The sequence below is a fragment of the Drosophila miranda genome, chromosome XR (genome assembly GCF_003369915.1).
Source record: "Drosophila miranda strain MSH22 chromosome XR, D.miranda_PacBio2.1, whole genome shotgun sequence".
NCBI lineage: Eukaryota > Metazoa > Arthropoda > Insecta > Diptera > Drosophilidae > Drosophila > Drosophila miranda.
This window is the reverse complement of record NC_046674.1, coordinates 11,724,584-11,751,668: the sequence shown is the minus strand read 5'-3', so window position 1 is coordinate 11,751,668 and position 27,085 is coordinate 11,724,584. Positions and strand designations below refer to the sequence as shown.

General features: G+C 48.0%; 8 protein-coding genes across 17 annotated transcripts; 4 read left to right on the top strand and 4 right to left on the bottom strand.

Annotated features, from left to right (window-relative positions):
• Nucleotides 1–51: 51 nt before the first annotated feature.
• Nucleotides 52–4,373, top strand: LOC108152459 (alanine--glyoxylate aminotransferase 2, mitochondrial). Of its 2 annotated transcripts, none has more exons than XM_017281822.2 (4): nt 52–244; nt 1,537–1,864; nt 1,934–3,008; nt 3,617–4,373. In XM_017281822.2, the coding sequence occupies exons 1-4, from the start codon at nt 223–225 to the stop codon at nt 3,755–3,757; spliced, it is 1,566 nt and encodes a 521-aa protein (XP_017137311.1). In that variant the 5' UTR covers nt 52–222; the 3' UTR covers nt 3,758–4,373. The 2 variants fall into 2 exon arrangements, with proteins under 2 accessions (XP_017137311.1, XP_017137312.1); XM_017281823.2 differs by lacking the exon at nt 3,617–4,373 and adding an exon at nt 3,230–3,491 and having other exon boundaries at nt 56–244.
• On the bottom strand, nt 3,827–8,682 carry LOC108152460 (transmembrane protein 64). Its single transcript, XM_017281824.2, has 4 exons — nt 7,503–8,682; nt 6,431–6,554; nt 5,845–6,006; nt 3,827–4,402 (listed from the first exon to the last, which is right to left on the bottom strand). Exons 1-4 carry the CDS (start codon nt 8,210–8,212, stop codon nt 4,274–4,276), a joined length of 1,125 nt encoding a protein of 374 aa, XP_017137313.1. The 5' UTR covers nt 8,213–8,682; the 3' UTR covers nt 3,827–4,273.
• Nucleotides 8,683–9,368: 686 nt separating this feature from the next.
• On the top strand, nt 9,369–11,230 carry LOC108153445. Of its 4 annotated transcripts, XM_017283462.2 has the most exons (4): nt 9,369–9,575; nt 9,634–10,011; nt 10,072–10,350; nt 10,409–11,230. In XM_017283462.2, exons 3-4 carry the CDS (start codon nt 10,079–10,081, stop codon nt 10,527–10,529), a joined length of 393 nt encoding a protein of 130 aa, XP_017138951.1. In that variant the 5' UTR covers nt 9,369–9,575; nt 9,634–10,011; nt 10,072–10,078; the 3' UTR covers nt 10,530–11,230. The 4 variants fall into 4 exon arrangements, 2 of the variants coding, with proteins under 2 accessions (XP_017138951.1, XP_017138950.1); XM_017283461.2 differs by having other exon boundaries at nt 9,370–9,575; nt 9,634–10,350; XR_001774911.2 differs by having other exon boundaries at nt 9,373–9,575; nt 9,634–10,350; nt 10,399–11,226.
• Nucleotides 11,231–11,730: 500 nt separating this feature from the next.
• On the top strand, nt 11,731–13,134 carry LOC108153117 (transcription elongation factor, mitochondrial). The gene is made up of 2 exons (XM_017282905.2): nt 11,731–12,010; nt 12,083–13,134. Exons 1-2 carry the CDS (start codon nt 11,826–11,828, stop codon nt 13,047–13,049), a joined length of 1,152 nt encoding a protein of 383 aa, XP_017138394.1. The 5' UTR covers nt 11,731–11,825; the 3' UTR covers nt 13,050–13,134.
• LOC108153118 (protein maelstrom 1) lies at nt 13,035–15,276 on the bottom strand. 2 transcript variants are annotated; one of them, XM_017282906.2, is made up of 6 exons: nt 15,174–15,276; nt 14,492–14,793; nt 14,232–14,436; nt 14,013–14,162; nt 13,532–13,953; nt 13,035–13,463 (listed from the first exon to the last, which is right to left on the bottom strand). In XM_017282906.2, exons 2-6 carry the CDS (start codon nt 14,609–14,611, stop codon nt 13,236–13,238), a joined length of 1,125 nt encoding a protein of 374 aa, XP_017138395.1. In that variant the 5' UTR covers nt 14,612–14,793; nt 15,174–15,276; the 3' UTR covers nt 13,035–13,235. The 2 variants fall into 2 exon arrangements, with proteins under 2 accessions (XP_017138395.1, XP_033242387.1); XM_033386496.1 differs by having other exon boundaries at nt 14,492–14,812; nt 15,174–15,245.
• A 1,209-nt stretch (nt 15,277–16,485) lies between these two features.
• LOC108152555 (serine/arginine repetitive matrix protein 1) lies at nt 16,486–18,442 on the bottom strand. Its single transcript, XM_017281976.2, has 2 exons — nt 18,283–18,442; nt 16,486–18,170 (listed from the first exon to the last, which is right to left on the bottom strand). Exons 1-2 carry the CDS (start codon nt 18,301–18,303, stop codon nt 16,647–16,649), a joined length of 1,545 nt encoding a protein of 514 aa, XP_017137465.1. The 5' UTR covers nt 18,304–18,442; the 3' UTR covers nt 16,486–16,646.
• A 150-nt stretch (nt 18,443–18,592) lies between these two features.
• On the top strand, nt 18,593–21,872 carry LOC108152554 (ADP-ribosylation factor GTPase-activating protein 2). Of its 2 annotated transcripts, XM_017281974.2 has the most exons (6): nt 18,595–19,138; nt 19,216–19,539; nt 19,722–19,856; nt 19,979–20,122; nt 20,192–21,074; nt 21,146–21,872. In XM_017281974.2, exons 1-6 carry the CDS (start codon nt 19,058–19,060, stop codon nt 21,304–21,306), a joined length of 1,728 nt encoding a protein of 575 aa, XP_017137463.1. In that variant the 5' UTR covers nt 18,595–19,057; the 3' UTR covers nt 21,307–21,872. The 2 variants fall into 2 exon arrangements, with proteins under 2 accessions (XP_017137464.1, XP_017137463.1); XM_017281975.2 differs by lacking the exon at nt 19,722–19,856 and having other exon boundaries at nt 18,593–19,138.
• Nucleotides 21,873–21,898: 26 nt separating this feature from the next.
• Nucleotides 21,899–23,450, bottom strand: LOC108152556 (salt stress root protein RS1). 4 transcript variants are annotated; one of them, XM_017281977.2, is made up of 3 exons: nt 23,227–23,450; nt 22,890–23,081; nt 21,899–22,819 (listed from the first exon to the last, which is right to left on the bottom strand). In XM_017281977.2, exons 1-3 carry the CDS (start codon nt 23,303–23,305, stop codon nt 22,029–22,031), a joined length of 1,062 nt encoding a protein of 353 aa, XP_017137466.1. In that variant the 5' UTR covers nt 23,306–23,450; the 3' UTR covers nt 21,899–22,028. The 4 variants fall into 4 exon arrangements, with proteins under 4 accessions (XP_017137466.1, XP_017137467.1, XP_017137468.1 ...); XM_017281978.2 differs by having other exon boundaries at nt 21,899–22,804; XM_017281979.2 differs by having other exon boundaries at nt 22,890–23,060; nt 23,227–23,449.
• Between the last annotated feature and the right edge of the window lie 3,635 nt (nt 23,451–27,085).

The window sequence follows — 27,085 nt, the reverse complement described above, 5'->3', positions numbered from 1 at the left end:
CGCTTATCACGGCCGATCGCAGCCAAACCGATGCCATTGGCACTGGCACTGTCACTGGCACCTCCACCGTTCAGTTGCTTCGTCGACGTCGTTACGCGCGGACGCGTTTTCAGCTTTGGCTTCGTGTGAGATCGACATCGGCATCGAGATCTGTCAGAGCAGTCTGTATTACCGGATCATATCAGGAAACAAAAGTGTTGCAAAGCAGGAACTTGAATAAATATGATGTCCAAGCGTTTGTTTGGTGAGTTTTTGTTGGCATAAAACTATCCTCGACCACAGGCGATCGTTTGAAATGATTTCTGACGTCAGCTGCATTAGATTAGTGATACTTGCAATCTCTTGAGATTTGAGAGTTTAGAATGCTACTAATTAGAATATTGGATGAACCCTTGGGTCACTCATCTCATACATTCATTCATCCCCGAATCCACTCAATTGAATTGAATCATCTGATCACCGGGCAGCGATCTTTCTCACCTATTACTGCATACTATACATACATACGTACAACTTATCTGGCTGCCGTCCCATAATCACGCTTTTATCACGCACCGGCTCGCGTGGCTCTATAGGTCCGCGGTCCCCGTTGGATCTATCTGGCCAAATATTTGTGTGTTTGTGTGTGCTGATAAGGCGGGAGGTTGATTTTTTGGCAGGGCAGGTGCATGGAGCAGCTCTGCTCCCAAGGTACAATACACTGATTATTCGAGTGGCGTAGGCAGTCCGCAGGGGGCCAGCCAGGCCAGGCGCTTATCACCTCAAATGGGGGCAAGTCGTACGACTATTTATAGTACATTCAATTATGCTTCCAACTGCGCATTAGATTAGAAGAATGGAAATGGGAATAAGAAAACCCTTCTCTGGAGTCTGGAGGAATATCTACTTTATGGTACAAATGTAGGTACTCTACCCTGCCTGCCAATGACCTGTTGAAAGCCTGTTCAGGTGCAACGATTCTCGGTTCCTAGGAAACAGTACGAGTGCTCGGCAGTACTCGGTACTCATATGTGGACAAGTGCAGTTCCAGCTGGCAGACTTTGCATAGCAAATTGCGCCTCAGATCAATTAATTCTATATAATATGTATATAATATACCTGCATATAGTACAGTATTCACCCACTTGGGAGGACACTCAGAAGAGATCATCTCCAGAAGAAATAGTCCAAGAAATATGAAATTGCAAGGGAAATTATGGCATAGAAAATATAATTAAATGTTTGTACGCAACTTAGAGCTTTCACTGTGCTCGCATCGCATTTCATTTCATAGAATCCCACATATGTATGTACAATACGTGTTCGGTTCTAGGCGACCTCGCACTTGAATTCCGCTTGTCCGCTTGCTCGCTGCTCCGACCACATGAATTTGCATTTCATCAGGTTCGAGCCGACATTTCCATAAGTGTGTGCGCCCCGAACCGAGCTGCCTGTGCTCTCCCACAGGCGGCGCAGAGGGTCACGTGTGCTGATGGGGGTATCTTGGTCTCATCTCCCGTAAATATTAATGGGAAGCGTGTCCGATCTGTCTTGCAGCCCACACGAGACGGCTGCTGCCGCGCTCCTCCTCGAGCCGCTCCAGCTCTAGCACCACCCTCCACTCGAAGGCGGCTCCAGCCGTGATGAATCTCGTACAGAACGAGATGCCCGAGACGCAGCATCGGTCCAGTGGCTACGTGGGACCCAGCTACGAACAGATCCTTGAAACGCGCAAGACCCATTTGACGCCCAATCTGGTGGCCCACTTCAAGAAGCCTTTGGTCATCCACGAGGGACACATGCAGTGGCTGTACGACCACGAGGGGCGTCGCTACCTGGACATGTTCGGCGGCATTGTCACCGTCTCCGTGGGACACTGTCATCCGTAAGAGAATTTGCCTCCTGCAATTCTGATCGATTTTCAATGTCATTGATTTCCCTTCCCCTCTGGCAGCAAGGTGAATCAGGCGCTGAGCGATCAGATCTCCAAGCTGTGGCACACGACCAACATCTACATGCACCCCAAGATCCACGAGTACGCGGAGCGGCTGGTGGCCAAGTTTCCGGGAAACCTGAAGAGCGTCTGCTTCGTCAATTCTGGCTCGGAAGCCAACGACCTGGCCATGCTCATGGCACGCATACACACGGGCAACCAGGACATCCTGTCCTTCCGCAACGCCTACCACGGCATGTCGCCCTACACCATGGGTCTGACGGCCCACTCCACGTGGCGCTTCCCGCTGGCGGGAGTGAACAACGGACTAGTGCACGTCATGAATCCCGATCCGTATCAAGGCATCTGGGGCGGCGCTGCCTGCCGCGACTCGCCCGTGCAGACGACGCGCAGCTGCCAGTGCCAGGAGGGCTGCCAGGCAGGAGATGCATACTACAACGAGCTGGAGGAGACCTTCAAGTACAGCCTGCCCCGTGGCAAGGTGGCGGCCATGTTCGCCGAGTCCATCCAGGGCGTGGGCGGCACTGTGCAGTTCCCCAAGGGCTACCTGAAGCGGGCAGCTGCTCTGGTCAGGGCCAACGGCGGACTCTTAGTGGCGGACGAGGTGCAGACGGGATTCGGCCGCACGGGAGAGCACTTCTGGGGCTTTGAGGGGCACGACTATGTGCCGGATATCGTGACTATGGCCAAGGGCATTGGCAACGGCTTCCCTTTGGCCGCGGTCGTCACCACCCCAAAGATTGCCGCCTCCCTGGGGCAGGCGCTGCACTTCAACACTTACGGAGGCAATCCCATGGCCAGTGCGGTGGGCATCGCCGTTCTGGACGTGATTGAGGAGGAGCAGCTGCAGCGCAACTCCCTGGAGGTGGGCACCTACTTCCTCAAGTGTTTGGAGGAGCTGCAACAACGCTTCGAGATCGTGGGCGATGTCCGCGGCAAGGGGCTGATGATCGGCGTCGAGCTGGTCGAGGATCGCGAAAAGCGCACGCCCCTGGCCACGCCCCATGTGCTGGAGATCTGGGAGACGTGCAAGGATCTTGGTGTGCTATTCGGACGCGGTGGCCTCCATGGCAACGTAAGTAGAAATCATCGATCATGAGTTATCAGTGCATCCGCATCTGGGATATTCCGTTCCATTTTTGGGCACATCTGACTAACCAAAGCACTCACGTTCCCGTTGATGAAAGGGTTCCCGGAACTAAGAGCTTAATCCTCGCCGCTCTGGGGGCTCTTTCCGGAGCAAATCGCCCCCCTTTCCGTCTCTATCTTTGCATCCCTTTTCGTGCATCTCCACAGGTCCTGCGCATCAAGCCTCCCATGTGCATCGATCGATCGGATGTGAAGTTTGCCGTGGATGTGCTGGACCGCGCCATCACGGCATCTCTGGCAAAGAAGAAGTAAAGCGTGCAACTCCAGCCGCCGGTGAAGAGGAGAAGTGTACCATCTATTGGGATGACTTCTCAGGGTTCTCAGGGTTCTCAGGTCTCAAACAAATGCATTTAAAAAGCCGAATTAATCGAATTAACTGAATAAAAGCCAATTTCAAGTCATAATCTAATATTCTCCTGTTCCTCTAACCACTTTCTGCTAATCCATTCGTATGTAGTCAATCTTGTGTGTGGTGGTATTCCTTAAAGAGCTCATGCTTTGACATCCTTTACCTCTTGTTACTCCCACTCCCAGGTGCTGAGCTTCAGGCCACCGCTGTGCGTGGGCTTCGAGGACGTGGAGTTGGCTCTGAATACGCTAGAGACCGCCTTCCAGCAGCACATGAGCAAGCGACTGCGTGGCTGGAGATACGGCCAGGCCCAAAGCAGGAGCTAGCCTGGTTGTACTTTCGATTGGCTCATTTACTGGCTAAGCTTATCCGCTAGTAATTGAAAAACGTTTATAGAGCAGCATTATGACCGCAATAAGCGAGGCTTCTTCGATTTAGTTGTAGATATTCCTAATCATAGTATACATTTGTATATGTATATAGTACCTATATATCCTTAGTCTGATCAGTTTGTGTGTGTGTGTGTGTGTGTGTGTGTGTGTGTGTGTGGATGTGAGGGATGTGTCATTGGGAGGGCATGTGCATGTGGGTGTCATGGATAATTATAAACCGATATCCGTAGCGTAGCTGTACAAAGGTATCGATAGCTTAATGTTTGGCATCAATGGCATCACCTGAACTTCTCCAAATTACTCTTAACCTAAAACAATTCCAACTCCAGTTCCACTTATGAAAACTAGTTAATGCACAGATGCAGTCTTGTGCGACTCTTGCGGAGATTCAGTCGGGCTCGGGCAGTTCTCGGGCATCGCCTGGGGGCAGTCCTCCTCACAGGCACGCTGCTATACCTGAATGTCCGGGTGCTTGCCCTCGTTGCTGCTGCTGCTGTAGTCCGCTGTGAGCAGCGTCTCGGACAGTTCCTTGCGCGCCTTCTGCACCACCCAAAACATCAGAATTACACCGCAGATAACCTTAAATGCAGAAAAGAACAGTTTAGACCATTTACAAATTTACAAATACGATTTAGAATTAAGACCTTTGCCATCGGACTACTTCCCAAATATGATTTTCAGACATTCAACAAAATTGAGAATATAGGGCAACTAGTAAGCTTTATCGCGTCATTTGACATTTTTTCGAATTTATTTCTGTAATTTTTTTCAAGTTATGGTTCGAAAACGCCAATTAAGTTTTAAAATCTATAGATATACCTGATGCTCTCTTCGAAGTGTAGTTTTATGAGATATTTGCATTATTTTTATCAGGGGATCGGAAACGACCCGAAATGTGATTTCTACATTCAGTTTATATGGACTCTACACCCAAGTTCATCCCAAAAAATATGCTATGAAATTTATGTAAAATGCAACTAAGATTACCAAAAATAAATTTCAATTCTACCAATTCATTCGTGACTTGCATGACCAAGCCTTGAAACGAAAGCAAGAATGCATATTCTATAATGAGGTTAAAAAAAGAAGACTAATAAAAAATATTTGTTCTATTAAAATTGCGTTCGAAAGTATTTGGGAAAGTCTCATTGTTTAACAACCCAAAAGAACAAAAATTTTAAACAAAAAAAATCATAAGAATCGGTTGAACCGTTTGGGAGATTTGTATGCCTTTTTTCTTTATTTTTTTTACATCTGTCTCTTTTTCTTTATTTACACACAAACACGAGCTTGGAGTTGTACTCGCTCCTTTCCGCCAGATCGCGCACACTGCACGAGGAAGAGTGAGAGAGAGAATGGGAAAGCGCGTGGAAGCGCATTGCATAGCCACTGCAATTCCATTTGTTTCTTCTGACTATACAATAGATTTGATCTGGTTCACACTCTGCATTTTGGTTTTTCCCACTTTCCCCAAAAATCTAATATACCCGTATTCTCTTCGAGTACTGGGTATAACAACCGTCAGCTAAACTCGATTTGAGCGCATATTGGCGGCTCGGCTTACGTCTCTGCAGCATTCGCTTGTGCGTCTCGAGTCGAGTATCACTCAATGCTGGTTGCTATAAAACTATACAAGCTGGCTGTTATATATATTTTGTTCACTGTGCACAACCAATAGCGTCCCGTAACGGAAACAATCCGTCGAGAAAACTACTTTTTTGTGAGAAAAACTTGTTTAGTTTTGCTAGATGTTAGCTAATGGAAAATCCATATAAAGTCAGCCCCATTTCCAGAATTTAAGGGGCAGTATGTGCAAATTGCACCCCAATTTCTTTCCCAACCAATCAACCATCAGAACAAACTGTTGTACGTAACACCCATGTATGTATGTAATGGAATAAACTATGACCCCCGAACTTTTGTGCAATGAAAATGGATAACTTTAAAGCAAGCACGCAAAGCAGAGGGAAAATCAATAGGGTAGAATTACCCAATCGGCGTAGGACTCGGCCTCGACTCACCTCGACGACACAGCTAATGTACCCCGTCAGCTTGGTGTCGTTGTCGTTGAGGACCTCGTGCATGGACCGCAGGGTGGAGCCCAGATAGACGTTGATGGTCTGGGCCGGCAGCAGGCCCAGAAAGGTGGCCACATGGTAGTCTCTAGTGTTAATGGAACTGATCTGTAAATGAGAAGAGTAGTTATATACATCTATGGTACATTTTTCGTTGATCTGAAGCGCAGAGGGACGGGGAAAACCTGTTTCATTTCAAGTTCAATTTTTATTTACAGCAGCAACTTTTACGGGGGACGACTATGAATATATAATGAAAGCGAGGTTCGAGTGTGACTAACGATAAGTGTGACTGAATATGATATGAGGTTTACTCAGGTGTTCGCTGCAAACGGAAGACAGCATTGGCAGTCAGGAAATGTTGCCAATAGCCGTCATTGTGTATGCCCACAGACCCATAGATGGTGAGAGGGCAATCGAATAAGGATTTACGGGGAAAGTGAGTCCCGTCCCCCACTGGACTGGGACTGTGACTGGGACAGTTCAACAAACGCATTTGACCCTACATCTGTTCTGATCTCTCTCGACTTACTCCGAATATCACATTTTGCAGTCCAAAGGGGATGGGCGTAAGGCGCGTGAAGAGCACCACACGGAAGGCCCTCGGTCCAGATATCACGCGCAGTATGGCCCGACCCGTATCGTTCTTGATCAGCCTGAAAATAGAATCAAATCAGTGGGAGATACACAAACAATTCTATAATCAAATGGAATGGAATGGAATGGAACATATGTACATACATACGAGTATCTATTTCTGCTGTCTGCGTTTATCCAACCCATCATCAATTATGGGTTTGTTGCCCAATTATTGGGGGCACTAAACCAGTCCGCCTATTTACCCTCCCCCATAAATGAGAGCCACCAGACCAGTCTTTAGTGGGGCAATGTTTTCACTTGATTAACCAGTCATTACGTATGTAGGCCTACATGACTCGCAAATCATTTCTGATGGATTGGAGTAGCCCCATACTCTACAATATATATACCAATACACAGTGCCAACGGGGCCGGGGGAATTGTATCGCTAATTGCTAAATCAAACAAAAACACTTATGCCAATGGAAATGGAAATGGCACCACCCTCCTCTTCCCGTTGGGCCTTCACAGTGCGGAAGTGTAGAAACTTGTCGTTATCAACTATCAACTTTCGCTCTTTGCAATTATTTCTCCAACTTTTGCAATAAATACGAGCAAGTATTTATAAATATTCGTCGTACGAGCGGTAAGGCCTGATAAGGCACTCGCAGCAATAGGCGACAGCTACCACATGTGAAGCACTACAATTATACTACTGTCGACAGAGACCCTTCCCTCAGTCCAAAAGTAGACCATAAACTAACTAAATATTGAGTGCAGGAGGAGAAGCCTCCTTCATCAGGCATTGCCTTAATGACATATCGGATTTTAATGCCTACAGTCGCATGGGAAGTGCGAGTTTAACGACATATCTCGATTCGGGGCCTGCTCTTATCAGTGGTGGATCCCTCAAGCAAATTCCATTATGAAATCCACACCTTGAGGGCTTATCAGTCATGAGTCCGCACTGCAGAGCTCTCGACCGGGTGTAGATCAAAGCAAAGCGTTTCCCCAGTTTTACTCACTTCTGCACTGGTATCCGATGACGACAGCTCCGAATGGTGGCATGGGCAATGGCTATGCCGAGATTCGCTCCCAGGATCACTGTGCACCATCCACGCAGGCAGCCAAAAAGGTAGCCGGCCGTGATTAGCAGCACAAAGTAGCCGACCACGATGGGAAAGCTGACCACCGTGAAGAGGGCCATGAAGACGGCAAAGATCAGCCAGGCGTTCTGCGTCTCAATCCAGAAGAGGAGCTGCTTGGCATAGTCGCGGGCCATCCAGCCTACGAAGAGCAGGGCGCCCAGGATGGAGGCGGGCACCAGGCACCCCAAGTACCAGTTGCGGGTTACAAACGAGTGGGCGCGCACCCAACAGGAGTTGCGCATCTTGCCGCGGTACAGCGAGGAGGATTGGCGGTTGGTTCGCCTACTGCCGCTGGCCGACCCGCTGTTTCTACTGCTCCCCCCGCTGCCAATGAGGAAAGCATCGCACTCTGTGCTATCCTCGTTGACATTCACGGAACTGTCCAGTGCAGGCAGGGGCGAGGATGCTGTGACAGACGTAGAGGATGTATTTCCTTCGCTGGTTGCCAAGTCCATCTCCATGAAGGCGTTGGAAGGCGCGGTGGCTGTGGGGGAATTGGAGGCTGACTTTTGGAGGATGCTGTTGTTGTTGGCATATCTGTAGATGTTGTTGTTGCTGTTGCTGACGCTGTAGTCAGTCGGCGTCATGGCTGCGCTGAGAGTCAGTATTCCCAGTGGCCTCTCGTTGGATTCCCTGTGTCTGCTTGTGCCTCCTCTTCGTTTTCGGTTTCTCTTTTACTTTTGCGTTGTTTGCTCTCCAGCCCATACGAAATTTCACTTTTATGCACCCGCATCGGCGCTGAAGCACAGCTGTTCGCTATTGTTGCAGTTGTACTGTATGTCACAGTTTAAACAAAAATAATGTATGTATGTATGCGAGGCGAGTGTTTTATGTCAGGAATGGCAAGGCAACCGAGCGTCCCAGAACTTGTTGTTGCTTGCCGTTGTTGTTATTGTTTTAATTCAATTAAATTTACGACTTTATGGTTGACATTTATTCCGCAACACGACGTGCGTCCCACGTTGCTGAAGACCGAATGCCCCCCACTTTTAGTATTCGCATTTTCATAAACAATTACCATATTGAAGAATTGAAATATATAAATGTGTAAGTAACATTGAATTATTGAAGAAACTCATCAATGGAACGCAACAATGAGCATTTCGTTCTCTTTCCTCTCTATTTTGATGAGGCACATGGTAAACTTATGCATAAGGTGAGATCCACTGAGCGGCGTCCTCTTATTGTGGGACCTAATAATAATACAAAAACCTAATACAATGATTTTCTCTGAGGAAAAAGTACTAAAGTCATGTTATACGGACACAAATTTGTAAACCCATTAGCTACATTTCACTCTACTTCAATTGAAGAATACGAGACCAGCAATAAAATCCTCAATAAAAGCATGCAGTGAGCTTGAGATGTAGTATAAATGCTTTCGAATGGTGTTTTTACCGAATTGGTGGCACGGATCAACAAAGAAACGCTAAATTTTTACTATGAAATTACAGCCAACAACTGCCTTTAGTAGTTTATGGTTTATATATGTAATTCTCTCACTGCCTGCTCTTCACATAAGGTATCTATTTGGTCTCACCAACCTTTTACTCAAGTCTAGTGGAATACGAACTTGTAAAAACCTCGCTAGTTTCAATAAAATGACCAAGTCTAACAATCAATAGGTCACCAGATCGAGTTAGAATGGACAAAAAAGCATATACATATTAATCTGGCTCACACTGCATGGCTTTTCGGCCATCGGCCATCCCATCGCTAGGTCAGATGCCCACCACTGAAAGTTGCGTCCCGCGTTTTCCACCATTTTGTTTTTGCGGATAGTTGGCGTCGGCGGGTTTTATTATAACAAAATCCCAATTAAGTGAAATATAATTTGCAATTAAGATCAATGTGAATTTTGTGCCATTAGCCGACACGCATTAGAATGGCCGAGCATGTAGAGTATCTGGATGATCCCGATAAATCGGAGAACGACACGAAAGTTTACAAGTAAGTGAAAAGGCGAGGCAAGCCATCAAAACACTCGGTACTCAATGGTCCCGTTTAGATCTCTTGTGCTGTCGGCACCACCGGTCCATATAGGATTGCCCAGCAACGTATCCTGTGCCTTGATGGTCAACCACGGTCCATTCGCCGATCCGCGCAACTATCAGTGCCTGGCCCACCTTCTGCAGCATATTATTTTCATGCGCAGAAAGCCGGATCCCAAGGAGAACATCAACGGCCAATGCTCCTCTTCAATCTTAAGCGGGGACACGATGTACTCCTCTAAAGCATCCGTTGATGCTGCAGGAGTCCACTGAATGTGGCCGCGCTCTCGAGGAGTCTGAGTTTCAGCTGATGGCAAACAAAAATGAACAGCGTCGCAACCAACCGTTTGCCGGACTTGCCACCCAAGGCTATCCGCATGCCTTTTTCAACTGGGGTAACATGCAATTGTAGAATGACAATGATGGCCATCGCCTCCAAAATATGTCCCTTGCAGTGCTGCTATGTGCGACTTGTACGTTTCATTGGTAAAGCTCCATTTGGACAAGGAACTGCAACTCGACGAAAGTGCCAAACTCAATAGCCACTTCAGGGTCAGCGACAATGGTCTGCGTCTGTTTGTGAGCCGCTACAATGAAAAGATCTGTTTGTGGAGGCTATTGCCTAAGGTATGGTCGATGTGGGTACCACCCTCAATGAAGGTATTGACCGCCTGCCCCAATAACCAGCGCGACTACTACTCCACAATTCTGAACAATCCATGGACCCTCAGCAGGTAAGGTATGCATATATCCATGCATTTTTCCCATTAAAATCTTTATAGCGAATTCTAGTCAGTATTCTGTAGTGCTGGGACAAAGCCAATGCCTGACGATTGTCAAGTACAAGTCCCTCAATAGGATCACTCTGGAGGATTTTAAGGCATTTGCCCAGAAAATACCGCAGGAGCTGTAGTTCAAGGCCCACAAGGTGGTCCATTCGTTACTCGGCCCACTAAAATGCGATGCCATTAGGGATATGCGGCTCGTGGAGAAAGGAATCGTAAAGCTTTACGCGTGGAGGTCATACTCGACTTGTTAAATATGGGCATCGGGCATCGTCAAATTTTTTAGACCAGAATCCAAATGAAAATGAGTTGGACATTGTATTTCTGCCAAAAAAAATGGAGAGGGAGATATGCGGACCATTGTCGATATTGCCGATTTCAAAAGCGGTACCCCAAACGCAACGAGGGAGGAGCTGTGGGAGGAAACTAGCCGTACCTCAAGCTTCGAGGATGCCCTGAGAAATCTGTGCACCATCGTAGAATCTTGATGTTCATACACTCACGAGAAAGTCAGACAAGGGACACACACTCTCCAGATAAGTTTTTAAGTTGAATTGAATACTAGTATTACAAGTAATAATTTCCATACATATATCATTATTTTTAAAATATTTTTATTTACTTATTCATTTTTCAAATGACCAAGTCAAAAAATTGATGGATTCCTAAGTTTAATTGAATAAGAATAATATTAAAAGTACATTGTATACAGAATTCAACATCTTCATATATGGATACGAATGCTGTTGCCAGGCTGTGGCTGGGACCGTTTAAGGTCGTATTTCACTAGCAATAAAAAACTATGTACTATAGCAACAAACCCAAACGACGACATATTGAAATTCATAAAGGCGTTCGAGCCAAAATACTATTTTGTTTAAACTTTGTTTTAGTGAAAATACAATAAAAGCATGGACTAAAAACTAGCCAATTTTGTAGAAAATTTATTCATCAATGACCTAAAATTATGTAGGCTAAATCTCTAAATTGAACAATATGAACACTATCCTTTTTTTGTTTTTTTGTTTTGGCCTATTTCGCTAAAACCTTTTTTTGTTTGACGATTTTCGCTAAAACCTCTTTTTACGCAAAATGCAATAAAAGCAAGTGTTTAAAAAAAAATAAATCAATTAGAAAATAGATTTATTAATCGGATGAACCTATGTGGGCATGGCTAAATGTTCTATATAGTTAGTAATAATCCACGGAATATCAAAAACGAGGAATATGTAAAATAGAACTTGAATTCGTCAGTATATTTACGGTATATTTTTTAAATGAGATGGTATGTTTCGGTATATTTCTGACGGTCGGACGGTATGTTTTATCGATAAGTCTGATTCCTATTCTTTTCTAGTGTCTTTTTTCCAAATATTATTATTTGAATAATTAATTTTTGTGTAACGTTTAAAATTGAATTAAATATGCTTTACTACTCCCGCGCACTCTGGTCTCTGCCCGGAAAACATATACGGCACCTTTCAACACGTGTGACACCGGTAGCGACCGCCAATGACCAGGCCAACAGTTTGTTGCCGGCTTATACAGATGAGGAGCGCGTGAAGATTTTGCAGACGCTCAACGACTCTAGCATCGATCAGATGCTCAGGTTGGTATGCACAACACACCCCTGGTCGCCAGTTACCCCATATAATAACATGAATTGTTCTACACACCACAGCTACGACATAACCAAGGGGCGAGCCAGCAAACTGCACAACTGGAGGACGCGCAATGGTCCACTGCGGGATGTGAACGACATCTTGTATGTGGAGGGTTTTGGCCTGAAGGTGGCAACGAAGTTCTTCAAAAGCCTGCTGGAGCCGGAGAGCATCAGAAGGAGCAGCGAGGAATATGCCGTCCAGAAGCCAAAGTCCACGCGAACGGCTCCCTTCATAACTCCTGGCATGGACGAGGGACAGCGTGTGCGCACTACGTCGAGCGTGGGAGTTCGCATTGGTGTTACCAGCGTTAGTTGGGCACGAATTGAGATTGGAAAGAATGATAATGATCCCTGCCTACTCACCCACTGGCAGCATCACGAGCTGAACGACAAGAAGCTGCACTTGGCCGAGCTGGCCCGACGCTGCCTCTACGTGACCCACCAAATCCCGCAGGCTGACTGCTATGTATTAGAGAACCCACAGATGGCCCAGGCCAGCAGCAAACCGGGCAGCATCGATCAGCAGAATGTGAACATCCAAAAGTCTCAAGTGACGGCCATTATGAGCTATGCCTTGCTGTCCCGGTTCGATCCAGATGAGACCAAGTGCAACAACCTCTACTACATGCGACGCTTTCTCACAGCCCGACTCTTCAACCACTTGGTGGGCACAGAGAGGGTCTCCTCAGAGGACACCATTCTTTCCATGATGCGCACCCACTACAACATGGAGGATCAGACGGATACTACGCCGCAGGCACATGCAGGAATACGCAATCTGGTGCAGTTCCCTGCGGACCTGAGAAATATGTTCTCACAGCTGGAGCGCTATCAGCGCGAGCTGCTGGGTCAGGCTTTTCTGCTGAACCTGGCGTTCGCACGACTCGTTCTCCTGCAGGATCCGTTGAGCATATCAACTGTTTCGCGCAGCCCAAAGACTTCCCTCCTTTCCAGTGCGGACGGCTGTGAGGCAATTGTTACATAGTTTATTAGATATATATGTATTTGTTTGAATTGAAGTCAGATTAAATGTTATTTCCTTCGCGGAAGGGAATTGTAATTAAAAATAATTGACTGCTTTTCCTGCTAGCGAGTTCAAGAAGGTAATGATAATATTGGTGTAATAGGCATACAAATTAGCGAAGGGGACTTTGGACGGCGGCCACCCAGGCTAGGGAGTTCTCCACACAGAGTAGCCTGAATCAATCGAAGTCCCGTCAAGGGTTAATGAAGAGTCGCCAGGAGTCACGGTGTAGCTGTGCTTGACCTCAATGGGAACGTGCTTTCCAGGCTGGAGTGGAATGGCCAGGTCTCTGCAAATGCAGTCGCTAATCATGTATCCCCAACGCAGAACCATGCTTCTGGTACAGTATTTGGATCGATCGACTTCCTTATGGTACTAGAAAAACAATTTGATGCTTAGAAATTGATAAAAACTAGAAATATCTTCAACTGTTATAAACTTACGTCGCACGCAATCCCTGAGCTCAATTCAAAAAAGTCCCTCCTAAAGACGCTGTTAGTCACATGGATGTTGATGTGATCGTTCGGAACCCCAACCAAGTCCAAGACAGTCTTCTTCAAAGTGAGAAACAAGTAGCAGATGTCGTAGACCATAATCTTTTCAGCATGTTTGTCGGTGTCGCCCTCGCATGCCAGATAACGGAAGCAAGACTTTACCACCGGCATTAGCTCTGGGGTTGTGTAGACAATGACCGGATGGTCATATTGTTCGTCTTCCTCATCATTGCTGGCGGATAGCCATTTCAAGGTATCACTGTATAAGTTTCCCAGGTTTTTCTCGCCCATGGCGTTCGGTGGCAAGGGCAACTTGTGCGTAGTCCGCGAATGATCCTGGGCATCGCCGGTCTGTCCGAAGATGATGTGGCCTGAGAAGAAATTCTGATTACAACGAGGTCCAAAGCATCAGGTTTACAGCAACGCTCACCAGGATTAATCATGGTGCTGTAATTAGAGCTTATGCCCCCCTTCAGAGAGAAGCGGCAGGCGGAAAGCTCAGCGGGCACGTAAACATCCGCATTCAGGGCCTTCGTAAAATAATTGAAGCTAACAAACAAAAATTCCTCATCCTCCAACTCTGCAAGCGAAAATCAAAAGCGAGTTTTGTTAATGGCGGCTGGCTCTCATTAAGAACAAAGTACCTTACTCATCGAATTTTTCGCTTTCAAAACAATGCGTTCGATCTTTCTCTTCATTTGAAGCTCTGCATCTATGGCCTCGTTTTTCTTCACTTGCATTTTTGAGATGGCGACGCCCAGACAGTTCAGACGCTCTGTCTTTGATTCTCTCTTCAGCACGTTTGAATCCTTAGCCTTCGACTTGTACGGACCGCGCTCCCGGTCGCTCATGCCCTGAAATCGATATGCCAGTTTATAATCTATTACTGACCACCTCATTGCTACTTACCTCCCAAATAGGCCCACACTTTGTCACCGCCTCTGAAGTGCTTAAGCCACGACCGAAGCGGTTAAAAGCGCGCCAGTCGGCGACGAACGCCATGAACGCATTGGGCTTATTTGGAGCCATATGCAACGTCAGTATAGTGCCAGCTCTGGCTAGGGGCGTGGAAAATACGGTAGGGGCGGACGCTGCGCAGCAAGTATGGCAGCAATCAACAGATAACCAAATAGGTGCGCAGGCGGCAGCGTGTGCGTGAACGAGACGGCGAGGGCACGTAAAAACCAATGGAAAGAGCTGACCGGTTTTTCCTGAAGATATTCAGAAATACTACATATGTATGTATGTACATACATATTTTACCATACACACATACATATGTTGCAGATTGTACTCATGCATGTGTGCCACACACAAGTGCATGTGTCAATGAATGTGTAAGATTTTAGAAGCACAAATTCCGATAGAAAAATGTCCGAAATAAGCTTTTGGAACAATACTCCAGCATGCAACACGTAATACAATGATCTTTATGCAAACAGAAACAATAATTGTCTTTTTTTTGTGAGGAGCCCACTCTCCGAAATAGCAAAGGAAAAGCCGGGCAGCGACAAAAGCTTTTACGCACAAGAACTATACAATTAGCATGAAGATCATTCTGCATGCAATTCAAAACAATATTTCCACAAACCTTTACTTTTTTTTGTCAGCAAACCGAAACAGAAACCGACTGAGCCGCCGCGAAACAAGAATTAAAAGAGAAATCTAAAAAACAGACGCCGCGGACATATTCGTTCTATGGCGAAGTTTTTCAACACTGATAGATGCCCGTTAGCGTTGAGTTTATTTTGACCATTGACCATTTTTTTTTTTAGGGAATGGAGCCATGGATACCAAGAAATACCGTGAGAAATGCTGGACTCCAGATCTCGGGGAATTTCTGCCCAATCGCAAGTACCACTGCAATATGTGCCTTGACCTAGTGTTTAGGGGCTGGACTTGTATAATCGCCATATGAAGAATATTATAAAAATTGAATTTGAGAAAAAGGATTGTTTTTATTGTCCCGTAAAGCAGGTCAGCACCATGAACATAATGCACATACATATGTAGCTAACCATGGTGCGTCGCCTCTACCAGGATCGTCACGCGGTAAAGAATTACAAATGCCTGCGTGCCAACGTTCGTTGGAAAACGACTCGGATACCGGTAACGATGAGAGCCAAAGTGTGGATGTGGAGAAAAATTGCGAGTAGTGCCTTGGAAACACCTCGGAAGGAAGCCACGGATAACGAAAAGGATGGTGTGGAGAATAATGGCCTTCTGTTCTATAAGCAAATCTATAAGAACTGCATGGGAAGTAATTTGTTGAGGAGCTCTGACGAGAAACAATGTACAAAATGCAGAAGGCAGTACCAGCGCCACCATATCTGCCATGGGCGTGTCTGTAATTTGTTCAGCCTTATAGTGTTTATTCTATGGAGAATTTGTTTCGCAGAATAGAGTCCGGAGGGGCCCAGGTCGAAGCACTGATTAAAACGCTAGCCGCCCTAGTCCCAACGTGCCAGAAAATGCATGATTCTATTCCATTTTCTTTCTACATCATTAACGAAACCACTGTTATATGCAGTGTTCTTCATTGTAAAGCAAATCTAGGATCGCGCATGGCACGACTGGTTTCTGCACAAACGGATGCCACTGAATCACAAACTCGTGGCAGGCTTTGTTCTGGAACGGGAGGGCGGAAAGATTGATCCATTCCATTATTCAATGCGTTTGGATGGCATCATCGCCTACATCGATTTCAGCATGAATGGAAGACGTCTGAAATTGCTTAGGTCTGAATCGGAAGAGGGCAAGCCAGAGCCAGGCGACCCTTTGACATCGCCTGCGGAGAACTCGCCGACACCAAGAGATCCCTATCCCTGGAGTTTGCAACTTTAAGACTATTCTTTATTCTTTATTCATTGAATCATATTGGCACACGAATAAAATTCATTAAATTAATAATAAGTGGAAGCCTTCGAATGTTTTTTATTGACATTGATGCAGAATCAAAGTACAAAAAAGCCTTTCCATGATGCTTGACCATGCAAAAAAAAAAATTAAAAAAAAAAAAAACGCATTATGCAGAGAATTCTTTGATTTTCGCGCCCCACGATAGCTAATAGTATCCATTTGGATAGTATTGATTCTGATAGCCCGTCTGGCCTGTGGCTACATTGTGTGGAGATGCTGTGTGTTCCGTGGGAAAAAAATACTCTGGTCGGCCTTGGATCCGGTGGCGCAGATCGCATGGGCCCAATGGCAACGAGCGAGACGGGCCCAGGCGATGGCGCAGATCGTGGGGACCCAACGCAGGAGGCGGTGCATCTCCATAGCCATAGACAGGCGCCTGCCAGTTCGGACCGTCCTGCATAGTCGTGGTGCTGTACTGAAATTGAGTGTAATGCGTTTGCGTATACCACATATGGTTGCTGGCTGCTGGCATCTGAGGCCAATGTCTGTACGGTGTTACTGGAGATGGTGTTACTGGTTTTTCGAATCGACTAGTTACTATTGGTAGTATCGGTCTTGGTAAGTTGTGAGCCATTGGCTCAACAGGTCCCAGAGGTGGAAGTGTACAATCACTCGGTTGAAAGATCTCAATTGACCCGGCCGAGCTGACAGGAGAAACGGTGTCGTTCATCCTTGTTTTGTTCACAGCAGAATGAGATCTTCTTCTCGAGTGGCGTATTGGGGGCTCACGAGAAAGACGGTGCTGTCGGGATCTACTTCTCGAGTGGCGTATAGGTGGCTCACGAGAAAGACGGTGCTGTCGGGATCTACTTCGCGAGCGTCTTTTAGGTTGCTGATGAGAACGGCCGCTCTGACGGGATCTACATCTTGAGGGGCTTTTGGTTGGCTCACGAGAAAGACATCGCTGTCCGGACAGGCTTTTTGGGGAATAGCGACGAATCTGTCTGGGAAACTCTCGTCGGATTCTTTGCGGTGATATTATCGGACTAAAATTGTCTCGACGCCAGTGCCTTCTGTTCGGTGAACCACTTCTAGAACGTCTACGGCCAAACACATGCCCATTCTCAGCGAATTTACGGCGCGATAACCGATCGCTGGAACTCGTCTTATTCGGGCTGCGCGTTCTACCTCTATCGGTTTCGGTTGATATTCTCGAGGTGCTATTCCTTTCTTTGATCTTGCCTGGGCTAGATTGATTCCTTTGCGCCGTAACACTGGATCGCCTGGAATGTGAACGACTTTTCTTTTGAGAGAGCACTTCAACGGGCGCCAAGCCAGCTGCGCGCTGATGTGGTGAGTCCAAGCATTCGTTGACGCTGGACGAAGAACTGGGCACGGCAGAGGCAATTTCCACTTTGGTGCGTCTAGTAAACAAAAAGCAGTCATCGGGTAGGGTGATAGATGGCGGTGGCGGCGCCACTAGTGGCAATTCAACAAGGTACACTGGGACGTTTTCTTCCTCGAGGAGCTCGGCCAGCTCGTCGAAAGGATCCCTCTCGGACTCCACGGATTGATCGTCATCTGGCTCAGTCTTGATTTGCCCTTCATCTAGCTGCGCATGCTGTTCTGTGGTGTCGAAATGATCCTCGCCCGGAGATTGCGGCTTGCTTTCCTCCATGCTCATTGAGCTTTTAATGCGGCACGGCGACTGAGACCCATTCTCCTCTCGCTAAATAAATACATAAATAGATGGAGACAAATGTTACTTCATTCGTAAATTGCGACTTTCGTAGCGCCAAGCGCGATTCCCAAGTAGATATTCGTCTTTCGTGTTCACATACCTTCCACGGCGATTTCACCATATCCGACACCTTCTGGTCCTCCGCAGACAAGTCTTCTATGCAGTTGGTGGGTGTTTTGTTGATCTTCGCTTTGATTTTAATTTGAATTAAGCAATTGTGCTTAGCACCGAAACACCACTTCCATCTCTAGGTCACACACCTTGCAATGAAATATATTGTAGTTGGTCCATGGTCGACTCACGAACTAGTACTATACTCACGAACTAGTACTAGCTTCTATCGATGTTTTTGCAAATAGTGCACAAAGTTAGCGTATTGAGCATTCTTTCAAAAACTGTAGTAGACAAGCAATTTCAAAATTTAAAATATGTTCAAAAATACATATATTTTTGTAAAACAACATTCCACTTTACAAGAATTCGGAGCGGGAATAACGTGGCAGCCGCACGAATATATGTATGCTTTTGGCGGACTTTACAGTACTAACATCTGAAGCATTTGAGGACAACACACGGTATATCGGTATATAATGGTATATTTCTGAGAGTCTGACGGTATATCTTATCGATAAATCCACTGCATTTGAGGAAAACACACGTCCACGTACTTTCTGTTCTGAAAACGTTAAAGAATTAGTTAAAAACGCTTCTGTAGGATAATATCCAAGGGTGTATGCCCATTAACACGTAACTACGGGCGCCATTCGATACAGCTGCAGGGCTTACAACATCTTCAAAGGTGAAAGAGCAACTCCAAGGCAACGTCAACAATTTTCATAGCTGTGAGCAAACAATTCAGTTTTGTGCAATTCGTCATGTCCAATTCCGCTGCCGGACCCACCAAGCAGGACCTCGAGTCCGTGTTCAGTCGCCTGCGTGCTCAGCCAGCCAATAAAGTGAGTTGCCCTACTTCTGCAGCTTGCCCTTCGGCCCCCTACACTCACCCTCTGACCCGCTTTGACCCCGCTTTCAGTCCTGCTTCGATTGCGCGGCCAAGGCACCCACCTGGTCATCCGTCACGTATGGCATCTTCATTTGCATCGACTGCTCGGCCGTCCACCGGAACCTGGGCGTTCACCTGACCTTCGTGCGGAGCACCAATCTGGACACGAACTGGACGTGGCAGCAGCTGCGCCAGATGCAGCTCGGCGGCAATGCCAACGCCTCGCAGTTCTTCCGCTCCCACAACTGCACCAGCTCCGATGCCCAAGTCAAGTATAACTCGAGGGCGGCCCAGCTCTATCGGGACAAGCTTAGTGCCCAGGCCCAGCAGGCCATGAAGGTGCACGGAACCAAGGTGAGTTCCCAGTTCCACGTCTGGCTCTGACAATTTGTTATTTGTTGCCTGGAGTTTCTTGACACTGTCACACCTGATTAACATTTGCTTTTGCTAACATGCCGTGCGCTTTTCCGAACTCCGATTCCGATCCCAATCCCAATCGACATACCGCCACACACCCAAAACCGACACCAACACAGCTGCATCTTCTGGAGCCGGCGGTCGACAAGAGCGAGGGCAACGAGGCTGCCAAGGAGGAGGACTTCTTCGCTCAGTGCGACAACGACAATGTCCCCCCAGCGGACTTTAACGCGGAAAACAACAACATCAGCAAGGTAGGAGACATCCCCCCCAGAGACACAAACAGAAGAGACACGCCCGCGCTTTTAGAGTTATTTTGTTCTCGCCCCCCAATCTTACCACTACCCAACCCCGCTCATCACTGTTTGCCTTCCAGGTGGAGGCGAAACCGACTCCATCGCTCACTAATCTGGAGACCCAGCTAAGCGGCGCCCCCAGCGTGGATTTGCTCAACTCGGTGGTGGCATCGTCCGTGCCCTCTTCCATAGGAGTGCGCAAGATACAGCCCAAGAAGGGAGGGGTAAGTTTTCGCACGATGAATATACATAGAGGTGCGTCCGATTAACTGTTCTTTTCGGATCCTTTCCAGCTGGGCGCTCGTAAGGTGGGCGGCCTGGGAGCCACCAAAGTAAAGACAAACTTTGCCGACATAGAGGCTCGTGCCAATGCGGCCAACGAGATGAAGACGTCCAGCGTCCAGTCAGCACCCGCTGACAAGCCCCAAACCGCCGAAGAGGAGCTGGAGACGGTAGCCAGCATGCGTCTGGCCTACCAGGAACTATCGGTACAGAAGACACGCGAAGAGGCAAAGCTGAAGACCATGGATCCGGCCAAGGCCAAGCAAATGGAGCGTCTGGGCATGGGCTTCAGCTTGCGGGGCTCCGATATGGCCCACTCCGCCATCGGGGACATGGCGACCATCCAGCAGACGGCGGCTCCCAAGAATAAACTGTCTTCGCTGGAGAATGACAACTTCTTTACCGACTACTCGCTGTACACCGGTGGCGGTGTCGGTAGCGGTAGCGGCACTGGCGGCGGCGGCGGCGGAGGAGGATACTCTAGCGAGAAGCGGGAGAGTTCGACTGGCGGGTCCAGCAAACTGGATAAATTCGAACTAGACGCGTTGGGCTACGAGACTATCGAGCCCATAGGCGGCACGCATAGCAACATCACGTCCATGTTTGCCAACAGCTACGACTACGACAAGCCCAAGGCGTCGGGGAAGACGGCCAGCGGCTCGGGTGCCACATCCTCCTCCTCCTCCTATGCAACCAGCAAGAGCAAAAGCACCGCCAGCAACGATCCCGTGATAGCCCAACAGAAGTTTGGCAACTCGAAGGGCTTTGGCTCCGACCAATACTTCGCCAGCGAACAGTCGTCTTCTGACGCTGGCGCGAGTCTGAATCGATTCCAGGGATCACGTGCCATATCCTCGTCGGACTACTTCGGCGACGGATCTCCTGTTGGCAGGGGTGAGTGCACATTCGATGGCTTCATGCAGATGCAGATGCAGATTGTGACTTCTGAAATTTATTTCCTGTAGGAGGAAGCGGTGGGTATTCATCTTCGAACTTTAATGCCCCCGACCTAGACGTGGAGAGCGTGAAGGAGAGTGTGCGCCAAGGCGTCCACAAGGTGGCCGGGCGCCTCAGCAATCTGGCCAACGATGTGATGTCCTCGCTGCAGGACAAGTACGGCTACTGATATCAGAAGGACGGCCACAGCCACAGCCAAAGGAGTCGCAGGAGCAGCACCAGTGGCGGAGGTGGAGGTGGAGGAGACACTAAAATTAATGTTTTTATATATTAGTCACACAAAAGTTGAGCGATTATGCAGAAAGTTATAAACAATTCCGAGCAGTTAACCATGTAGCCTAGCATCAGAGGATTAATCCCCGGATACCTCTATAGTTCTTGTATAAAGAAAAATGAATAACGAAATCCAAGCAGTCTAGAGAGCTGTACAATACGCGTAGTGTCTTTTAAAATACCTATATATATATATACATGCATGCAAACATACACGTACGATGGATGCTATACGACCGAGAAGATGTAACATTTGCGAAGGATCAATGCATACGCCCCTTAGCTATAAGTCGAGCCTATAGCCGAATGATAGTTGATTTTTTTTCTTCATTTAAGAGCATTTACTTTGTCCATTTCCAGTTTGATTGTATATCGATAGGCTTAGATCTTGGCTCGAGATCATCGTCAAATGAAACAGAAAACATAAATATATTAGAAATGCATAGCGGATCGTTTCCCCAACCGAATAATCACTTCCTTCAATGGCGTTTAAAAAGAGAAAAAAAAAGTTTATTTAACTGCGGTCAAAAGTTGACAATTTCGCTAATAATTACAGGAGAATCTTTCATTTACAGACTGGATCTAGCAAGACGCGGAGGATGGTCGTCAGTCGGTGACTTAGTGACGGAACTTGCTGGGATTGGGGCGGACGCGAGCACGCACAGAGTCGGGGGAGCCATAGGCGATGGCGTGGCTGGTGGCGGCTCCGCCCTCGCCGGTGCTGAACGAGTTGGCAATGGCGATGGCACCGCCGCTGGTGCCTCCGAAGTTGACGGGGAAGAAGGTGCCGGCGGGCAGAGGAGCGGCAGGCTTCTTCGAGGGCTTGGCAGCCGGAGCGGCAGCCTTGACGGGCTTCTTGGCAGCTGGACGACGGGCTGGGTTCTTGACCACTGGCTTGACAGGCACGACCAGCTCCTCCTCATCCTCATCAACGTCGTCGGACACGGCTTCCTCATCCTCGATGGCAGCGACCTCGGGCTCATCCTCCTCGGGGGACTGATCGAGCTCGACAATGACCTTCTTCTTGGCGGGCAGGTAACGGTTGGCGGGCACAACGGCAGCCACGGGGGCAATGGGTGCGGGAGCGGGCAGCTCGGCCTCGACGGCGACGGCGACGGGCTCGGCGATGGCCTCCTCCTCGGCGGCAACTGCGGCGGCGGCGGCGGCTTCCTCGGACACAAAGTTGTATTCGCGTGGCACCTTGGCGGCGTCATCGTTCTCCACGACGGCAACCTCGGGCTCAGCCTCGGGCACGACATCAGCATCGATGGCCACCTGGACAACAGGAGCCTCGTCGGGATAGGCCTCGGCCACGGAAGTGGCTCCATGGGCTCCGGCAGCGGCCAGGACATCCTCGGCCTGGACTCCCTCGGCGCTGAGCTCATCCACAGACTCTGCATGATTGCAATCTTTGGTTAGGAACCGCACGGTTAGTTCTGGCTGGGATTAGTGAGTGGAGTTAAGTGGGCGAGTGCTTACCCTTCAGGTAGGTGCCGGTGGCAACGGTCTCGCCGGCCACAAGGGCGCTGGCGGCCTGGGTGGAGCGGGCGTGGGTGCGTCCTGGCTGCACGTACTGCATGTACATGATGCGCTGCTGGGGCGCGGCTCCGTACCACTCGGCGGCGGCGGGCTGCTGGTAGTAGACCATTCCTGGAACGAGGTATTGCCGATCTTCAGTAGATGTTGGTGACGTATGGAATGAGAGATGATTGATGATCGAATAAATAATGATCGGTGAATAATGGTGATCTCCAGCTCATTTAATCCTTTGTGAGCTGGCTGGCCTTTCGGCTCCTTATTCACTCGCTCAACTCACTTTTCCTGGCGGGCAGGGCATCGCCGCTGGCCACGAACCCGGCGATCACCAGCAGAGCCAAGGCAGCACTGAACTTCATGTTGGATTTAATTCGATATGCGATTTACGGTTGGGGAGGAGGAAGAATTCCTATATAGTTCCTTGGGCAGACTGGAGAGGTTACTTAAGGGATCACAGCAGGAGCTAAACTTGTCACTGAAGTTTCCACCAAAGAAGTGATGTCTGGGCAACGCAGCGCGTTAGATTTATATACGAAACCAAACTGGCAAAAAAGGCCAACAAGACGAGCATAATGAGAGGCAGCGACAAAAAAATCGGATATACCCATAGGCAGACATATACCGAGGCAGAAGCAGTGCCACAGCCACAGCCACAGTCATAGCCAGAGCCAGAGCCAGAGCCAGAGCCCTGCTTTGTATGCAGCAGGGGATCGTCGCGGGTCTGTCGTAGCCCCAGCGGAACGTGCGAACCATCCGCCTGACAACTCCGATCGCTGGGATCTTGATGATACTCATATTGTAGCCGTATTCGTATCATCATGCTCGTATTGCGCGTTTACGGTGGATCGACCGAGATCGGTTAAAGCTGTCAATTCGGGGACCTAATCAGCGATGGGTGTTGGGTATCGACAGATATTGAAGACGGCCTGGCCTCAGCGTATGGATCAGAGTAGGAGATAGTTAGTCTCGATCCAATTCCCTCCATCGGAACGTGGAAGGGGGGGGGGGGGGACACACATGTTGGCCATAAAAAACAAAATTGGCAATTTAATTTTAAGGTCATTTCGGGGCCCCTGGGATAGGAAAAGCCAAATAATTCGAGGTTTATGGGTGCGTGTGCGCCTTATCGCCTTCTCGTCGATAGAAGTGAGCCGCCCAGAGAATAAAAATAGCCATCCGTGGACATGCAGTGCATAAGATATCTCTGGCAGGAGATCAGCTCGGATCCAGGCTGACGTGGTGCTGATTCATCCAGCCCATTGACGTCAGTAAAAGAGTTCTTCTCTAGACTGCCGGTGGGCGCCAGATGTTGCCTCTTAAATGTCCATTATTGCAGTTTCTTCCAGGTTCCCCACGACGTGCACCTCATCGCTAAGTAAGTCTCCTCCGCTTCTGGCTGAGTCATTCGCATCAATCATAGGCTACTGCTGCAGCAGGCTCACCTGACGGCGTGCCATGCAGGGCATGCAGGGCATGGCCAAGTCGCATCGGATCGTTGCGGACCGACTGCAGGCTGTCAAAATGGCTTTTTGATTAATTTTTTTGAATTACTGCGAGCGACTTCTGATGTGCACATCACATCAAACGTGGCGACAGCTGCCGCACAATCGAAAATTGAATTGATTTTTTGCATATTAAGCCGCGCACTTGACTTTGTATATGGAAGAATGTGAATGGGAATCGCATTCATGGCGAGTGGCTTAATGACCATTTGCTCCATTATTCCCAACGATTTGGCGTGCATTTAATGAGCCTCTCGCTGGTTGTGTATTCATAAATTGTAGGGACTTCATGTGAGTTTAGAAAGGTTTCGGGCCAAGCCTTCACGTCGGGGTAATGGGATCCTTTACACTCCCACTCGGGGCCACCCAGCGACGTAATTGCACGCTTTGTATTTATCCCATCCACTGTATGATTTATCCAAAACACATTCCTAATTATCAACTTTTTATGCAAATGCCTCGCAATGTTTTCGAACAAAAAAACCCAACGAAGCCGTGTGCTCCTCCGCATGACAATGGCCCAGTTCTGGGCTAGTTCTACGCAATAGTTGGATTGCTCCAGAGCAAAACATAAACAAGGGAAGGAGATACAGTACAGCTGCAGATACAGTCCGGATGTTGGATGCTCTTCCTAGACAGTACATGGCCCGATTGGTTGGAGCTAACTGGAAATGAGATTTGAATAAATTTGCTAATAAATCGTAATTTAATCTACTTAGCTGTGTAAAATGCGCTTGATTTATGCCCAAGTTTAGGTAGATGGTAGTTTTAGTGGACCCGCAGAGCCATCTATAAAATATCTGTAAATAAAAGAACATTAAATATACGTTTATTTATATTAGTGAATGTTTTATCCGAATATGAACAAAATAGATATTTGCCCGAAGTGAAATCGGTGGATTTTTGGTCACCCAAAGAACTTCTTCTGTGGGCGATGTAATGTACCTTCGGCAAGGGCAAACCTACACATAAGGAAGACGAAACAAATAAAAATAAAAATAAAAAAAAGAGCCAATAGAATTTTATATCCTGTTCGACACCTGTTTATCAGGTGCCGCCTCTGGCCGTTTATGCAAATTGAGGGATCTCTCTGTGGAGCGTTTTTGCTCTTAATGTTCTATTTAATTCCCGAATTTGGAACACCCAAGACCATTAAATTGAGTGTGCACCGCCGCACTAGATAGTGGCCCCCCCGATCCGAGGAGAGGAAAAAAGCAACCTAATGTACGACATTATGGCCGATATGCAAACGGAATTTCAATGTGCGCTGCTTAAACAGCAATTTGTGGCCGATTGTCGATTAGATGATGCCGAAACTCGAGCAGAGAGCACGCAGCACGGAGCGCCGAGCACCCGTGGCATAAACGAGACACTTTTGGATATTATTCGAAAAACCCTAATTATATCGATTCCCCTCAATTATATCCACGAAACGCACTGTACTGGCGCGGGCGCCCTGCCTCGCATCTGCCACCAAATTGTATTAAAAGCGTTGCTCTGACATTTAACACTTGGCATGCGGTTGCCACTGGCCCTCCGGTTGGGCACCCACAGCAGCGCCCGACCAGAGCGGGACATTTCATCTGGCCTGACAATGCAATTAATCAGCGTAAATTAAAATTAACTTAATTCCGGGTGCCGCTCGACATTGCGGTCGATCCATCTGGTAGTCCGACTCTATGGCGTACACTCGATGCATATTTATATCTGTGCGGGATGGGGAGCATCGCGGATTGCTCGGAGCTTCTGTTCTCGCTCTCAATCTGTCCAATTAAAGCGCTCTCCTGGATGGCTTAGTGCCGGGACTTCACTCAGGTGACGCCCAGAGGGGAAAGGCACCTCCGGTTGCTCCGGTTCCGCCGGGTCGACACGACAGCCAGCTGGCCGGGGCAGTGATTAAGTGCAACTAGCGCCGGACATGTGACACCAGCTGGCCGCCCAGAATCCCTCGCTGGACCTCACCAGGGCTCATTTTTCTCGCCGCCTGTCACTGCCCAAGTTGGCAATTAAAGATATGTATATACGGCTTTTTCTTTCCTCCTATTTTTTTGTGTGGAAATAAATTGTAGAAATAGGGAAAAAAACGCGTGCAACAGCTGTTTACCGTTTACCGTTTACCGCTTACCGCTGGCCGAACCATGGAGCGGAGTTCCACTGAAGTTCCAGTTTGTCGTGGGGCCACATGCAAACCAGTTGCCATTTTCACTTCTCCTGCGACTTTTTCACAATTTATTTTCACACTCTCGAGGACAACTTTCACAGGACAGTAGTCGCCACATGGCCCGGTAGTGGCTGCTCCTTCCTTAGCCTCAGCCTTCGCCTCCGGCTCAGCCTCTACCTCAGCCTCTGCTCTGTCTGGGTATGTGTGTGTGCCGCAGTAGTCAAGATGTTGCCATGTTTCGCCTTGTCTGCTGCACTTTAATGGCTTCATATTTCCTGCAAAATTAGAGAAGTTACTTTTGCTTACATTTCTAGTTGCTCTTGGTCCTGCGACTCCTTCTTGTTATTTTTGTCGTTGTTGTTGTGGCCTTTGTCTTGTCGACTTTGGCTTTTGTTGCAAGTTTCTCGCTGCTCATTATGGGCCACGCCACGCCATGCCACGCCACGCACACTCTCCTCTCAGAGTCGACTCCATTA

Coding starts and splice junctions, on each gene's coding strand:
- LOC108152459 (XM_017281822.2), top strand. CDS start 223: ATGATGTCCAAGCGTTTGTTTG. Junction 245..1,536: donor GATGTCCAAGCGTTTGTTTG/GTGAGTTTTTGT, acceptor TCTGTCTTGCAG/CCCACACGAGACGGCTGCTG. Junction 3,009..3,616: donor GCGGTGGCCTCCATGGCAAC/GTAAGTAGAAAT, acceptor TCCCACTCCCAG/GTGCTGAGCTTCAGGCCACC.
- LOC108152460 (XM_017281824.2), bottom strand. CDS start 8,212: ATGACGCCGACTGACTACAGCGTCAGCAACAGCAACAACAACATCTAC. Junction 6,555..7,502: donor CATCGGATACCAGTGCAGAA/GTGAGTAAAACT, acceptor TTCTATTTTCAG/GCTGATCAAGAACGATACGG. Junction 6,007..6,430: donor TGCAAAATGTGATATTCGGA/GTAAGTCGAGAG, acceptor TCTCATTTACAG/ATCAGTTCCATTAACACTAG.
- LOC108153445 (XM_017283462.2), top strand. CDS start 10,079: ATGTGCGACTTGTACGTTTCATTGGTAAAGCTCCATTTGGACAAGGAA. Junction 10,351..10,408: donor AATCCATGGACCCTCAGCAG/GTAAGGTATGCA, acceptor AGCGAATTCTAG/TCAGTATTCTGTAGTGCTGG.
- LOC108153117 (XM_017282905.2), top strand. CDS start 11,826: ATGCTTTACTACTCCCGCGCACTCTGGTCTCTGCCCGGAAAACATATA. Junction 12,011..12,082: donor AGCATCGATCAGATGCTCAG/GTTGGTATGCAC, acceptor TACACACCACAG/CTACGACATAACCAAGGGGC.
- LOC108153118 (XM_017282906.2), bottom strand. CDS start 14,611: ATGGCTCCAAATAAGCCCAATGCGTTCATGGCGTTCGTCGCCGACTGG. Junction 14,163..14,231: donor GAAAGCGAAAAATTCGATGA/GTAAGGTACTTT, acceptor TTTCGCTTGCAG/AGTTGGAGGATGAGGAATTT. Junction 13,954..14,012: donor CAGCACCATGATTAATCCTG/GTGAGCGTTGCT, acceptor ATTTCTTCTCAG/GCCACATCATCTTCGGACAG.
- LOC108152555 (XM_017281976.2), bottom strand. CDS start 18,303: ATGGTGAAATCGCCGTGGAAG. Junction 18,171..18,282: donor TGGTGAAATCGCCGTGGAAG/GTATGTGAACAC, acceptor GTATTTATTTAG/CGAGAGGAGAATGGGTCTCA.
- LOC108152554 (XM_017281974.2), top strand. CDS start 19,058: ATGTCCAATTCCGCTGCCGGACCCACCAAGCAGGACCTCGAGTCCGTG. Junction 19,857..19,978: donor AAAACAACAACATCAGCAAG/GTAGGAGACATC, acceptor TTTGCCTTCCAG/GTGGAGGCGAAACCGACTCC. Junction 21,075..21,145: donor CGGATCTCCTGTTGGCAGGG/GTGAGTGCACAT, acceptor TATTTCCTGTAG/GAGGAAGCGGTGGGTATTCA.
- LOC108152556 (XM_017281977.2), bottom strand. CDS start 23,305: ATGAAGTTCAGTGCTGCCTTGGCTCTGCTGGTGATCGCCGGGTTCGTG. Junction 23,082..23,226: donor TGCCCTGCCCGCCAGGAAAA/GTGAGTTGAGCG, acceptor CATCTACTGAAG/ATCGGCAATACCTCGTTCCA. Junction 22,820..22,889: donor CACCGGCACCTACCTGAAGG/GTAAGCACTCGC, acceptor TCCTAACCAAAG/ATTGCAATCATGCAGAGTCT.